This window comes from Sturnira hondurensis, unplaced genomic scaffold, assembly GCF_014824575.4.
Source record: "Sturnira hondurensis isolate 20B ecotype Veracruz unplaced genomic scaffold, ASM1482457v3 Scaffold0010600, whole genome shotgun sequence".
In the NCBI taxonomy this organism is placed as follows: Eukaryota; Metazoa; Chordata; class Mammalia; order Chiroptera; family Phyllostomidae; genus Sturnira; species Sturnira hondurensis.
In genome coordinates, this window is record NW_028083231.1 from 791,087 (window position 1) to 806,674 (window position 15,588).

The window sequence follows — 15,588 nt, forward strand, 5'->3', positions numbered from 1 at the left end:
TGCCCTTCCATTATAAATGTTGGCTTTGCAGGATAGAGTAATCTTGGCTATAGGTATTTGCCTTTCATGAATTCCAATACTTCAGTCCAGTCCCTTCATGCTTGCAAGATTTCTCTTGTGAAACCAGCAGATAGTCTTATGGGAACACCTTTGTAGGTAACTGCCTCCTTTTCTCTTGCTGCTTTTAAGATTCTCTTCTTATCTTTAATCTTGCAGAATGTAATTATGATGTGCCTTAATGTGTGCTTCCTTGGGTTGAACTTCTTTAGGACTGTCTGAGCTTCCTGAAATTCATGGAAGTCTATTTTCTTTGTCAGATGGGGAAATTCTTCTTCATTATGTTTACAAATAAATTTTCAATTTCTTACACTTCCTCTTCTCCTTCTGGCACCCCTATGATTCAGATGTGGGAATGTTTAAAGTTGTCCCGGAGGTTCCTAAGCCTCACCTCATTTTTTCTGAATTCTTGTTTCTTCATTCTGTTCTGGCTGAATATTTATTTATTCCTTCTGCTCCAAATCATTGATATTGATTTGGAGTCTCATTGAGTCTCATTTTCCCTCCTGTCACAGTTGGTTTACTGCACATTTTTCTTTATTTCACTTTTAATAGCCTTAACTTTCCCCTGTATTTTGTGACTATATGCAACCATTTCTGTTAGCAGTCTGATTACCAGTGTTTTGAACTCTGCATGTGATAGGTTGGCTATCTCTTCAGCCCTTAGTTATATTTTTGGAGTTTTATCTGTTCTTTCACTTGGTGTATATATATATATATATATATATATATATATATATATATATATATACACACCAGTTGAGACTATATATATATATATAGTCTCAACATGCCTGTTATATTCTAAGGAGCAAGACTTTAGGTATTTTCCAGGATGTGGCAATGCACTTGCTATGTTGTGGCACTGTCAGTATGAATAAATGTTTCTTCCTTAACTCCTTGGTTGTCAGACTTCTATACAGTTTAATTTTCTTGAAGTTCTGGGTATGTTTTGTTTTTAAATTTGTCGTCCTTCTTTTGGTTGTGTAATGAGGCAAAGTGTATCTACTTATGTCTCTATCTTGGCCAGAAGTCCATTTTTCTTTCTTTCTCGACATCTTCTTAAATCAAGCCCTTAACATTTGTTTCAGTACTGGTTTGGTGGTAACAAGCTCTTTTAGCTTTACCTTGTCTAGGAAGCTCTTTATTTATCCTTCTATTTTAAATGATAGCCTTGCTGGGTAAAGTAGCCTTGGTTGTAGGTCTTTGATTTTTCATCACCTTGAATATTTCACATCACTCCCTTCTGGCCTGGTATGTTTCCATTGAGGAATAAGTTAACAGTGTAATTGGTGCTCCCTTGTATGAAGCTACCTGCTTTTGTCTTGTGGCTTTTATGATTCTCTCCTTGTCTTTAAGCCTTTTCATTTTAGTTATGATGTGTTTCATGTAGTCCTATTTGAGTCCAAATTTTTTGAGATTCTCTGAGCTTCCTGACTGCATATCTTTTTCCTTCACCAGATTAAGGAAGTTTTCAGTTGATACTTCTTCAAATGGTTCTCAATTCCTTGCTTACTTCTGTTCTCCTTCTGGAATTCCTAGGGTGCAGAAATGTTATTATGCTTCATGTTGTCCAAACTGTTTTTTAACCTTCCCTCATTAAAAAAACAAAACAAAACATCTTTTTGCTGCTCTTCCTGGGTGGTTTTTTTCTAATTTGTCTTCCAAATCATCGATTCTATCTTCTGCATCACCGAACCTGTTTATTCCTTCCAGTGTGTTATTTTATATATTGCATTCTTTATTTCTGACTGATCCTTTTTATTATTTTTATGTATTTTTCAATGCTGTCGAGTATCCTTATAATCATTACTCTAAACTATCTATCTGATAAATTGCTTGCTTCCATTTCATGTAGTTCATCTTCTGGAGAATTCTCTTGTTCTTTCATTTGGGGTCTGTATCTTTGTCTTCCCATTTTGGCTGCTTCTTTGTATTTTCTGCCTTAATTGTTAAATTAATCTGCTGTTTTATTTATGTGTATATATATTTATTTAATTATTTTTTATTGTTGTTCTGTCAAAGATGTCCCTACTTCCCCCCACCCCCATAGCTCTCTCTTACACCGAAACCCACTGCTTCCACAGTCAATCCTCACCCTGTTATCTATGTCCATGGATACCTTATACATATTTCTTGACTAGAAACCCCCTTCTTTTCCCCATTAACTTATTTCCCCTTCACATCTGGACACTGTCAGTCTTTTTCTTATTTCCACATCTCTGGTTCTATTTTGTTCCTTTGTTTGTTGTGTTCATTAGGTTCCACTTATAGGTGACATGATATGGTATTTGTTTTCCTCTCCTGGCTTATTTCACTTAGCATAATCCTCTCTAGTTCCGTCCATGGTGTCACAACAGGTAGGAGTTCCTTTTTCCTTTCTGCTACACAGTATTCCACTGTGTACATGTATCACTTTTTTTAGTGCAGTTTTTTGATCCCCTTGTTACTGATGGGCACTTTGGCTGCTTCTAGTACTTGCCTACTATAAATAATGCTGCTATTAACATTGTGGCACATGGGTTGTTTTGAATTGGTGTTTTAGGATTCTTAGGGTATAATCCTAGCAGTGGAGTCACTGGATCAATAGGCAGTTCCATCTTTAAGGGTTTTTTTTATTTAGAAAACTTTATACTGTTTTCCACAGTTGCTGTAGCAGACTGTTAGTCTGCACTAGCAGTGTAGTAGGGTTCCCTTTTCTCCAGAACCTTGCCAGAACTTGTTTTTGTTGATTTGTTAATGATGGCCATTCTGACTGGTGTGAGGTGGTATCTCATTGTGGTTTTAATTTGCATCTCTGTCATGGCTAATGATATTGAGCATTCTTTCATATATCTTTGGGCCCTCTTTATGTCTACCTTGGAGAAGTGTCTGATCAGGTCCTTTTCCCATTTTTTAATTTGGTTGTTTATCTTCCTGATATTGAGTCAAATTATTTCCTTATATATTTTGGAGGTTAAACCCTTGTCCAAGTTATCATTGATAAATATGTTTTCCTATATGGTTGGTTCCCTTTTCATTTTGCTAATACTTGCTTTAGCCATGCAGAAGCTTTTTAGTTTCATAATACTTAAGGGAAAATTATTGAAGAAGTTATAACCACTGTAAACATACATATCCCCAACATAGGAACCCCAAATATAGAAGGGAAACCTTGGAGAACTTCAAGAAAGTAGTAAACCATAACACACTCATAGTAGAGGATTTTAAAAGGCCACTGTCAACAATGGATCAACAAGGATATTGTGGCACTGACCAACAGTCTAGACAAATGGATTTAATTGATATATACAGAACCTTTCACCCCAAAGAAGCAAAATATACATTTTTCAAATGCATATGGAACATTTTCAAAGATAGCCCACATAGTAGGAGACAAAACAAACCTCAAAAAATTCCAGAAAATTGAAATCCTATCAAGCATCTTCTCAGATTACTATGTCCTGAGACTAGAAACCAACCTCAAGAAACTCAAAAACACACAAATTCATGGAGACTTAATAACAGGCTATTAAAAAATAAATGGGTTAACACAAAACTAATCAGTTATGAGATCGATCAGTTATTAAATTAATGAAGTTGTGATCAGCCACCTAGCTTAAGCTCCACAGGTTAGGGCAGAAGCACTCTTGTGGGTGGAGCTGTTGCTTCTCTCAGGCAGAAGGCACTTGGAGAGGAGTGCTCTGGCTGAGAAAGATGGCTTCAGCTGTGTGGGGAATGACTTAGCACTGGAATCCTGGAGACTGTTCCTTCAGTTCTCTCCCCAGTGCCGCCAATCCCAGATTCTAGTCCACTCTGCCTTCTGTCTGCCAGAGCCCTGGGTAATCGGCTGCAAAAGACATTTTGTGCATTGGCCTTTTAAGAGGTTCTCTGCATCTGCAGCTGTCTCTCCCTGGCAGATAGAAACCCTGCTGCTCTTTATAGCCGAATGTTACATAGGTTCCTTTCTGGCTCTGGTGCTGTAGGCTGGGGAGCCCAACTTGGAGTTTAGACCCCACACTTCTCAGGAGGAACCCCCTGGCCACTGAAATATCCCTCCACTACTTTAGCTTCCACCCATGGGAGCCCAGCCAGCCCTCTTGCATTTCCTCCACACTCTCTTATCAATCTTGTTGTGGGTTAAGTGGTTTCTTCTGTGTGTCCCTAATTGTAAGGCTTCCACTAGTGTTCAGTTGGTTACTCAGGATGATTTCTCTATAATTTAGCTATAATTCCAGATTGGTCCTGGGAAGTGGTTAGTGTAGCTTCCAATTACTCCTCTGACATCTTAGATCTCTGTATCAGGGTTATTTTAAAGTTCCTCAAATGATTGTAACAACACATGTTTGAGACCCCCTGTTAGGAGGATCAATCAAGTCAAACAATTCAACATGCTGAGCTCATCACTGTTCCAGGTGGCCAAAACCTTTAGAGTCAGCAAGGCCAAATGTCCTGGGATATCCAGATGACCAAACTTCCTCTCTGTCTGCAAGGCGCTAGACTAGCTATGGGTCTCACTCTGGAAACATAGTCAAATGCAGCAAGGAGCTGAATTTTTCTACATATCCAAATTTTGCAGAACCAACTTTTGAGGCCACTTTATCAGCTCTCAATAAACTTCTTCTTTCCCACACCATTTTCTGGTTTACCAGACCCAAAAAATGCCCCCACCTTCTCCAGACTAGTATCAACAGTCATTTCAAATCCATTTGAAAGATAGTGATAATAGTACATGCCAGTTAGCTTCTGAAATTGGGGCAAGAAGAAAAGGAATGGAAAAGCCAATACACGAATGGCAGGGTAACACAGTGCAAAAAAATTGGGAATTAGTGTTAAGCAATTAAGCAGTCCCAATCTTCCCATATCACAGCAGCAATGAGAAAGTTTGAATTGTTTGTAAAGTTCCTTCTTTGTTTACCTTCACAGCATAATACCTTAATGGGAACAAAGGAATGAGTGAAGAAAACCTACCAGTGCATCAGCTTTGTGTTTCAGCTTCTTAGCCTCTTGCATGTAATAATCAGCATTGCAAACCCTAAGCATACAAAATGACCTCTATTAGAAACAAATGGTTCATCTTTTCATTAAAACCTGAATAGTCAAAAAATGTTTTTTTATAAATCCATTCCCATGTAATAAGAAGGGCAAAAGAATGCTATTATTCATATAACAACTAACCTCAAAATAATTCTGTAAATAAAATCTGAAGTGCCTAGTGGCCCATTAGAATAAACACCTGCATTTTCCAAACCCAATCATCCCAGTTATCCAAATAATCCAACAGAATCAAGCTGTAAAACCTCTTTATTGGCCCAGAGTTTTATCTGAGGACATTGATAAAAAATGCAGACTAATAACTAGAATTAAACACCTGCTATTGAAAATGGTAACAGAGATTGACAATTAAAATGGGTCAAAGATATTTCTTGATAGAGATAGGAGAGTATGGGGAGGACGGACATGCTTTTAGTGCTACAGGAACTGCTGCCCAGGTCTTATTTTGGATAACACATTGCATGGTACTAGAAAAATTATACTGACTCCCCCTCCATTCACCACTCCCAAACTGAGTCAGTGATAATCTGGGGACAACATACGAGTCATCAAAAGTGAGCTTGGGTCTTCGGACACAGGTGATGCTGGTAGACAGAAGTGGCAGGGCTGCCCAGGATGTCATCTCCAGATGACTGCTACTCATTAGGCCAGTAGTGATGGTAGAGGTGGTGGTGGAAATGGTAGTGGTAGTGCTTCTGGTAGTGGCTGTAACAGTGGCAGTAGCCATGACAGGGGCAGTGACAATGGCAGTTGCAGTGGCAGTGGCAATAGCAGTATTGGTGACAGTAACAGTGGCAGAGGCTGCCTTTTTTGGAGTGTCTCCATCCTGGGAGAAAGGAGGACAAATAACTTCCATTAGGTCTAGCTTTTTAGAACACCTTTTTCATAAATGCTATGAATGGCAAGCACACTAACAAACAAGGCAAGAGAAAATAAAACAATGGACACAGATTGAGGATAAATATTTACCCTGGTATATTTTATTAAGTCTATGGATTAACAGATTTTATTCTATGATGACACCAAATACTAAGTTAGTCAGGTGCTTGGGATACATAGCCCAATCACTCCATGAATACAGGCACTGACAGATGTCTAAATCTGGTAAGGGGTGTGAGGGGAGAGGGAAAAAAAGGAAAGGGAGGAAGAAAGAGGGAGTGGGTGAGGTAGAAGTGTATAATTTTGATAAGTGAACCAGCACAGAAACTTTCACTAGAATAAATACTCAGGTTACTCTGCAAGATACAAGATACAGTGCTGTCAAATATCATCAAACCAGACACTGTACTTCAATAATCATTATGCTAGGACCAAGGCCAATTGGGTCCTTTCATTCATGTGAAGAGCTTGACTCATTTCCGACTAAGTGAGTGCCACATGAATGTCTCCTCATTTTGCTGTCTTCAGATGGTGAAAGCTCATTTTGACAAGGTCAAAAATCAAATGGGTAACAGACTTCTGAGATTCACTCTGAGTTGTCATTGCTTTAAACATAATGGGATCCAAATGAAGAAAGTAAGTGGTAAGATTTTAATTATGTGAGAGCATATGCCCCAACACCACCTGATTGTTTCTTCACATAGCAGACTCTTTTCTCCCAACCTGGAAACTGTGGGACTTTCCTGGCTATTCTACACCTGAATATAGTTGCCATGATGCCTCTTCCTTTTCCTGCATGCATTGCCACAGATTTGATAACAAGTAGTATATCCTAAATCGAAACCTCAATCTCATCATCTACTCAAGGTTCCAGACCTGCAGTGACCGCCTCTGGATAGTTCCATCACAATGGCCCATTAGTGAAAATATTGCCGCATGGGATATCTGAGATTTCACTGCCTATGTTTTCCTGTAGGACTTTTATGGTGTCATGACTTATTTACCTTTAATTTGTTTTTGTGTATGGTGTAAGTTGCTGATTAAGTTTATTTTTTTCACATATAGTTGTCCAAGTCTCCGAACACTATTTTTCGAAGAGGGTATTTTTAATCCATTTTATGCTTCTGCCCCCTTTGTCAAATATTAATTGACCATAGAGACCTGAGTTTATTTCTGGACCCTCTATTCTATTCTATTGGTCTATGTGTCTGTTCTTATGCCATGCAACAATATTTTGAATGATATGTTCCCTAGGGCAAGAGACATAAAGGAAAGAATAAACAAATGGGATCTCATCAAAATAAAAAGCTTCTGCATGGCTAAATAAAACAGCATTAAAATGAAAAGAGAACCAACCATATGGGAAAACATATTTCAATGATACTTCAGACAAGGGTTTGACCTCTTTTCTAGATAAAGACCACATATGACTCTACTCCGGGAAGAAAGATAACCCAATTAAAAAATAGGTAAAATACCTGAATAAACACTTCTCCAAGGAGGACATATAGAGTGCCCAGAGACATATGAGAAGATGCTCAGCATCACTAGCCAACAGAGATATGCAAATTAAAACCACAAGGAGATACCACTTCACACCAGTAAGAATGGCCATCACAAACAAAGCAACAAACAACAAGTGTTGGAGAGGATGTAGACAAAAGAGAACCCTAGTGCACTGTTGGTGGAAATGCAGACTGGTGCAGCCACTGTGGAAAACAGCATGGAATTTCCTCAGAAAACTAAAAATGTAAGTGCCTTTTGACCTAACAATTCTGCTGCTGAGATTCCTAAGAATCCTGTAACACCTAACCATAAGAACCTATGCACCCCAAAGTTTATAGCAGTACCACTTACAATAGCCAGGAGCTGGAAGCAACCTACATGCCCATCAGTAAATGAATGGATCAAAAAGCCACGGGACATTTACCTGATGAAATACTATGCAGCAGAAAGAAATTAGGAGCTCCTACACTTTGTGACAGGATGGATGGAATTGGAGAGCATTGTGCTAAGTGAAATAAGCCAGGCAGTGAAAGACAAATACCATATGATCTCACCTTTAAGTGGAACCCAATCAACAAAACAAACAAGCAAGCAAAATATAACCAGAGACATTAAGAACAATCTGACAGTAACCAGAAGGGAGGTGGGAGGGGATAATGGGAGGAAAGGGGGGAAGGGTTTTCAGGAACAGCTATAAAGGACACACGGACAAAACCAAAGGGGTTGGAATCAGGCGGTGGAAATGGAGATGGCTGGGGTGGGTAGTAAATACAGACAACTGCACTTGAACAACAATAAAATAATTTTAAAAAAGGAAAAAATATAGCCCATCAGGACCTCAAATGTCTCTGAAATCAAACTGATTAACCAAAACAGCTCCCTCTTTATGTTGATTATAGGGTGGTTTTCCGTGTCACCAAGGCTGGATTTGTCCATGTCAGTAAGGGTATTGTGGTCATCCCTGGGCCAGGAGCATTGGATCTAGTACACTCCCCACCTTGCTTTCCATTTGAGCTGCTCTGCTTTAATTGGCTTTATATAATCAAATTCTGTAAATTATTTTATTTCAAAAATTATAATGCTCTTAAAACTTTTTGAAAACCACTGTTCTATTGCACTAACATTTTTCTCTTCATTACATTATCCAATCAATTATAAATTATTATTCTGTGTACCTACCCAATGTTTTCAAAATCTGTTTTTTCTATTCTGAAGCCTCAAAGTGCAGGCCCTTGTGCCTCTTGACCAAGACTATCAAAAAGCCTCTTGGCCAACACTCAAAATCCAAGCTAGCTTTTAAAATCCACCCCCAATCAGCTGCCTGCCAGTGTGACCTCCTTAAGCAAAGCTCCACATATTTCACTACCTTGTGCACAAATGGGAACTAAATCTCAGCTCCTTTGCTGGTATGTCTGATGATCCCTCCCTGATTATCTCCCACAAATCCCTCTCATGAACCTTCCACCAAACCGAACATGTCCTGCTTTCTTCACTTTCCTGCTTTGCTTCACATAGGCTCAGGGTTGAGAAAAACCTTCCTTTCATATATTTTTTCTTTCACCTCCTGATAATGAACTGCATTTTAATTTTTTAAATTATGGTAAAATACATATAACATCACATTTACCATCTTAACCACTTTTAGGTGTACAATTCAGTAGTGTTAGGTCCATTCACATTGTTGTCTCACCAATCTCCAGAACTTTTTCATCAGCAAAAACAAAACTTTCTCCATTAAAAAAATGTCCAATTCCACCCTCTCCTAGCTCCTGGCAACTACCTTGTACTTTCTGGCTTTGCAAATTTGACTACTGTAGTTACCACATATAAGTGGAATTATACAATATTTGTCTTTTGGGGGCTGGCTTATTTCACTTAGTAAAGTGTCCTCAAGGTTTACCCGTGTTGTAGCATGTGTCATATTTTCCTTCTTTGTTTAGGCTGAATAATACTCCATTGTATTGATATACCACATTTTGCTTAACTCCTTCCTCCATTTCTAAACTTTACTTGTCTATTAAGACCCAGCTTAAGAAAAAACTCCTCCAGGTAACTGCCTATGTCTATGGCCAGAAGTGCCTCAGTCCTGTTTGGTCCTTTTAGAGATCTGACATGGCTGTCTCAATCCCTTCTGTGTGATACCAATCACCAGATATTTTATGTTCTGGTTCTTTGAGTGCATGCCTCATGGCTCATTTTAGGTTGAAAGCTTTGTGAGCACTGGAACCACCTCTGATTTATGACACTGCTGCCCCCACCCCCTCTACCTTACCCCACAACCTAGTGCTGCTAATTATTTGTCAAATGCATGCATGTGTGCCTAGTCAAAATGGTCACTTTAAATATAAAAACCAAATGTGAACATTTCTTATATCCTTGAAAGTCTATCTTTTCCACTTAATTATGGAACTTCTCTGATTGTAAAAAATTCTTATCACCAAGAGTTATTGACATAAATGTGCTGAGAGCCTACGCATCTAAAAATTGTAATGATGGATATAGAGAAAATAGTTTAAAGAAGATCATGGATTTTGTCCAAACACATAAAAAATCATTTTTCTAAAACCCCTAAGCTAGCTCCATGTTTCTAGTGCCAGAGTCAGATGGCCAAGACCAAACAGTGGAGTGAGCCAAAGGCAGTGCCACAGTCTTTATGGTCAAAATATGGGATAAGAACCCTAAATGTTCACCATGCACATGACATCAATGTCAGTCCTGACACATCTGATTGGAAATGGCAGAATTCAGCCATGGTCATGTAAGTTATATAACCATGTCCTCTGACCATACTCACCCATCCTTTCAGTTAATGAAAAGACTTTATGCATAAATGGAAGAGAGAAGTTTCTGAGAGTACAAAATTGAAGACATTTTTAGAGTTGGAAGAAGTCTTATAGATAATCTAGTCAAACCCACTCATCTTATGGAGATTTCATAAATTTTCTAAGATCTCAGACCAAAGTTGTTGAATTGCTAGCCCTATGCATCAAGTCTCTTAGTTCTAAGGCTTGGGAAAAATATATTACAAACTCTCCCAAGATTTCAAGCCATTAATAGAAAGAAGGAATAGACAAATAAGAGGCAATGGGTGCTTCTTTATGTCATAGGGTACACAAGTGAGTTCCTTAAAAAGAATGACCAATTTATAAGTGCAAATGTAATAATAATATTTATCAGGTTTATCAGTAGTTTCTTAGTTCTTCTGGAAATGATTTTGTAGATGCTTACAAGCATTATCACGGTCATAAAAACATTTGTATAAGCACTTATTTGTGACAATATACTAGGCACTATACAAAGAGAATTGCCTGGATATGGTATATACCCTCCACAAATTTGCAATAGAAAAGAGCATGAGTTGGAGTTTAAAATATCAATTATGTTCAGTATGAAAAATAGAATTAATAGTGTAATTACTGTTTACAATTTATGGTACAATTCCTAACACTATAGTCAACATCTTTAAATGTGAATGCAGATATTATGTGTGCATACATACAGATGCACATACATTTCATATGGAACATTACAATTATATTATACAGTAATTTTCTTATATCAGTGATAAAATTCATATATGTGTGTGAATATGTATATATGTATATGTATATATATATATATATATATATATATATATATATATATAATTATTTCAGTCATCTCAGATGATGGAGGGCCTATAAATTGTCTTTCTTACAGCTCAGAGGACTTATTGATTTATATGGAAGGTTAAATGGATACTTTTGGTTCAGGGTTCACCCAGTTAGTACCAGATACTTAAAAACTCATTGAGTTCACTCATTTGCTTTTTTTAAAAACAACATTTAAAGGAGAATAAATACATACAGATACTACATCTGCATATACATATATTTACAAGGCAGATTAATTTATCAATAATATTTACTAGTAATACCATGGCTCATGATTCCCACAGTTTATTTACTTATAAAAATAAGTAAATAAGTAATTTTATTTACTTATGAAAATATATTCTGTGTGGATGTGAAAATTGATACAAATTTGCAATTATCTATGCTAATCGAGCAGCAGTGCAGAAAATCTGAAGGACTAGTCAATCATTTATTTGAGCTAAATGATTTAGAATAATTGTATTGCTTTAGCAACAAATTTACATTTAAAATTCCAGCATTATAGCCACTCTTTTTATTTATTTATTCTTATTTTAAAATTTTACTGGGCCCAGTTTACTGGGCTCTGGCTGGTATAGCTCAGTGGATTGAGTGCCAGCCTATGAACCAAAAGGTCACCAGCTCGATTCTCTGTCAGGGCACATGCCTGGGTTGTGGGCCAGGATCCTATTGGGAGGTGCCTGACAAGTGATCGATGTTTCACTTGCACATCAATGTTTCTTTCCCTCTCTTTTTCCATCCCGTCCCCTGTCTCTAAAATTAAATAAATAACACCTACTAAAATTAAATTTAATGGGGTGATATTTGTTAATAAGATTATATAAGTTTCAAGTGTTCGTTCTAATCTTACTGCTCCAAATAGATAATTATGAAGAGACTTGGAGATTTGGATACCCTTTGGTCCAAATCTTTATATTTGGGGGTGAGAGGCACTTCCAAAATACTGACCATAGTATCTGGTACATTCATACCTGTTAATCTGGGTGGTGGAAAGATGTAACTTGGAGTTCCAGCACCAGTTCAGTGACCTTGGGCAATCCCATATCATCCATTTGTTCTTTCATTCAGTAAGTAATCAGTGTCTATCATGTGCCAGATGTTGTGGTCAGTATTTTGGAAGTGTACTCACCCCCAGGATATGAAGGCTGGGACCAAAGAATGTCCAAAGCCCCAGGTCTCTGCATAATATTTTGTTTGGAGCAATAAGGCTGGAATGGAAAATTTATTCTAAATTAGAAAAATTTAGGTCTGGCTGGTGTGGATCAGGGGATTGAATGCTTGCCTGTGAACCAAATACTCACTGGTTCGATTCCCAGTTTTGGCACATGCCTAGGTTGTGGGCCAGACCCCCAGTAGTGGATGCGCAAGAGGCAACCACACATTGTTTCTCTCCTTCTTTCTCCCTCCCTACCCCTCTTTCTAAAAATAAAATTTAAAAACCTTGAAAAAAAGAATAATCGAGCCCTGGCTGGTGTGGCTCAGTGGATTGAGTGCCAACCTGCAAAACCAAGGGTCATAGGTCCAATTCCCAGTTAGGGCACATGCCTGGGTTTTGGGTCAGGTCGCCAGTAGGGGGTGCATGAGAGGCAACCACAGGTTGGTGTTTCTCTCCCTCTCTTTTTCCCTCCCTTCCTCTCTCTAAAAATAAATAAATAAAATCTTTAAAAAAAAGAATAACCCAAACTTGAAATAATGGACAGTTTCTATATTTGAATGTACACATATATATTTTCTTTCTGCCTCCCATTACCCTGCTGCACCACCATGTGGCCAAGTCTAGTTAGATAAGCTGTTTCAACTTGTTTCTACCTAACAGTAATTTCTCTTAGGATGCTTACATTTACAGATATCCCTTTGAAAGTAGCATAATATTTGCTTTCACTTCGCTTAGGTTTGGCAGAAGTGATCTGTCCAATAACAAGGATGTTTTTGTCTTGACTAAAGGGACCATTGTTGCCACTGATGTTTCTGCGATGTAGAGGATCTGGCAGTGGGGAAAGTGAAATAGGGAACAGCTTTTCTTCTTTTCTTCTATTTGCTCTCCTGGATGAATTATTTCTGTGTAAACAAAGGATTTAGAGTATCATTAATTTTTGTCAGTATTCCAAATTTTCCCATTATGCCAGCATATTCAGCTGAAGTAGCATTTTAGTTAGTGTTCCTTTACCTGTGATGAAGAGCATATATAAAAACACATATAGAGATGTCCCTCTCTATAGATATAGCTGTAGACAAGTGCAAACATATGTATCCAAGAGCAAACATGTCTTTGAAGTACAACTCTAGGATAAATATGTCTCTAATGCAGTGTGCTCCAATATGATATTTGTAACCTTTCAAGATGACTATTAATTGGATTTTTATGGCAAATACAATGTACAGTTGAATCTTCATTTTTTAGGATGTTTCTACTTATTTGGCTTTAGGACTTAACAGTATAATCACACAATAAATGGTACAGTAAAAATTATTAGTGGGAGGATATTTTCTTAAGAAATACTATACTTATATATAACTTAGAAATAAATAATGTGCTAAATACATTAGTGGTACATTACAAATTGCATGTTCAAAATGTTCTGCCAAAATGCCACGGCATAATAAGCTCTTGAACTTAAGTTGTTATATTGAGGTATATTGGAGTATGTACTCCACTTTACCAAAATCCATGTAAAATTATTTTTTTTCAGAGCACCACAAGACATCAGCTGCTCTGTGCTTTCAAATTGATCTAGCTACTAGTTAAATGGGCACCATCAAATAGAAAGGCTGCAAATGAAACAGAACAACTAAAACCTTATGCTACCTGCTTCACATGGTAATTGAATCATGGATTTTTGTTTCAGATACTGTCTTAGAGTAATTAATGCAGATCATTTAAATTTTAATATTTTCTTAGACAAATCATATTATACTGTACAGCCATTCATTTTTCATGATTATTGACTACAATTTTTAATAGCATATTAAGTCAACAAGAATTTATGTTTCCCTCTTGGTCAACTTTAGTTAGTGTTTAGAAATACAGATTTATAATAACTCAAAGCAACAAATCAAAAGTGGACAAGCATTCAAGTGGTTTGATTTACTGAAATGGCAGAAGTCAATGGAATGTCTCCTTATTCCACTTCCTCTGTTTTGCCCAAATATTCCCATTGTAACAATATTTGTTGATCCACCTCTTGTTTCATAATATGGCTCTATCTGAATTCATATCTGGTAATTAAAAAAATTAACTGTGTTTACTATTGCCTTAATTGGTTAAAATCAATTAAAATATTTTCCAGTGGATTTTTAACATTTATTTGATGTATAGAACCATTTCAAGAAAGTTATAATGCCTTATTAAAATAATAGTGACTATAAGGATTAAGATTCATGTCCAAAAGGAAGCTACACAAACATCGGCCTCCACTAAGTATAATAATTACAGAGACATCAGACTTTTGGGAATTTATGTATAAAGATGTTAAGCATTGGCATCTGTTAAGATGTTAAGCTAGGTAACTATCAGAGGTGAATTGTTCATTACCTATAACCATTCCATTACTTGATCTGCCTGAGCATTGGGGGCTACAAGGTGATAAGCTGATTATTAAAGGCAGTTGATTTGTTGTTGGCTACTCCAGTCATGTTAGGCCTTCTAATCTGCCATTGCACGCAGTACATTGCACACAGTACCGTATAATCTATGCAGTAGGAACAGGTCACCTGGCTCCCTTTTCATCTGTTTGGTCATGGGGTCTTTAACTTTACTGGTAAAAAATACCCAGGGAGCATTTTGTGGAGACAACTCTGTCACCATTATAGCTTCTTACTACAAGAACATTTTTTGTTACTTTCTGAACCTCTTATAGGAGGCCAGAGGAAGACAGCAGACAAGAGAAGTATATCACCACTACTTCTCAATACCTCAGAGGCCTTATTGATGGTTCCTGATAGTTCAAGCTTCTAAGAAATGGGGAGGAACTCAGCAGGGCCTTTCTGCTGGTGTGACATTCTTTGCTAGGTTTAGAATGCTCATTTAGAAAAGTGAATGTTGACTCATAGAAATTTCCAAGGATTTAGTTTGCAGGATCAACAAATCACAAAGTTTGAGGAGAGGTTCCCAGGAGAAGACCTCTGAGAGGCCAGTCCATGCTTCATTCTCCCTTATCTGCAGAGATTTTTTTTCACAGACTTGAATTTTTTAGGTGACCATGAAATCCCGACTCAGGTCTTTCTGAATAAAAAAAAAAATGCTACTAGGCAACCACTGTTTTCCTACCTACAATGAAAGCATAAAGACCATAATTACCCTGAGTTAAAAACAGCATTTTGTGAGAACATATTCAAATTAGTAGACATTTTCTTTTTGTTGTTGTTTTCTTTTTTAATCTTGAAATACTATTATTTAATTATTTTTCAAGTAGTTTTCTGTCTATTACTCCCACTCCATAAATTAGTAGACATTTTCTTA

At 37.2% G+C, this 15,588-nt stretch overlaps 1 protein-coding gene across 1 annotated transcript in view; it reads right to left on the reverse strand.

The window, feature by feature from the left end:
* The window catches only part of AFF2 (ALF transcription elongation factor 2), a 102,152-nt gene that overhangs the window by 14,666 nt on the left and 71,898 nt on the right, over nucleotides 1-15,588 (reverse strand). The window contains exons 6-8 of the mRNA XM_037059276.1: nucleotides 12,968-13,187; nucleotides 5,634-5,917; nucleotides 5,008-5,071 (exon numbers count right to left, since the gene is read on the reverse strand). Coding sequence (XP_036915171.1) covers nucleotides 5,008-5,071; nucleotides 5,634-5,917; nucleotides 12,968-13,187 — 568 coding nt within the window. The remainder of the gene's footprint in view (nucleotides 1-5,007; nucleotides 5,072-5,633; nucleotides 5,918-12,967; nucleotides 13,188-15,588) is intronic.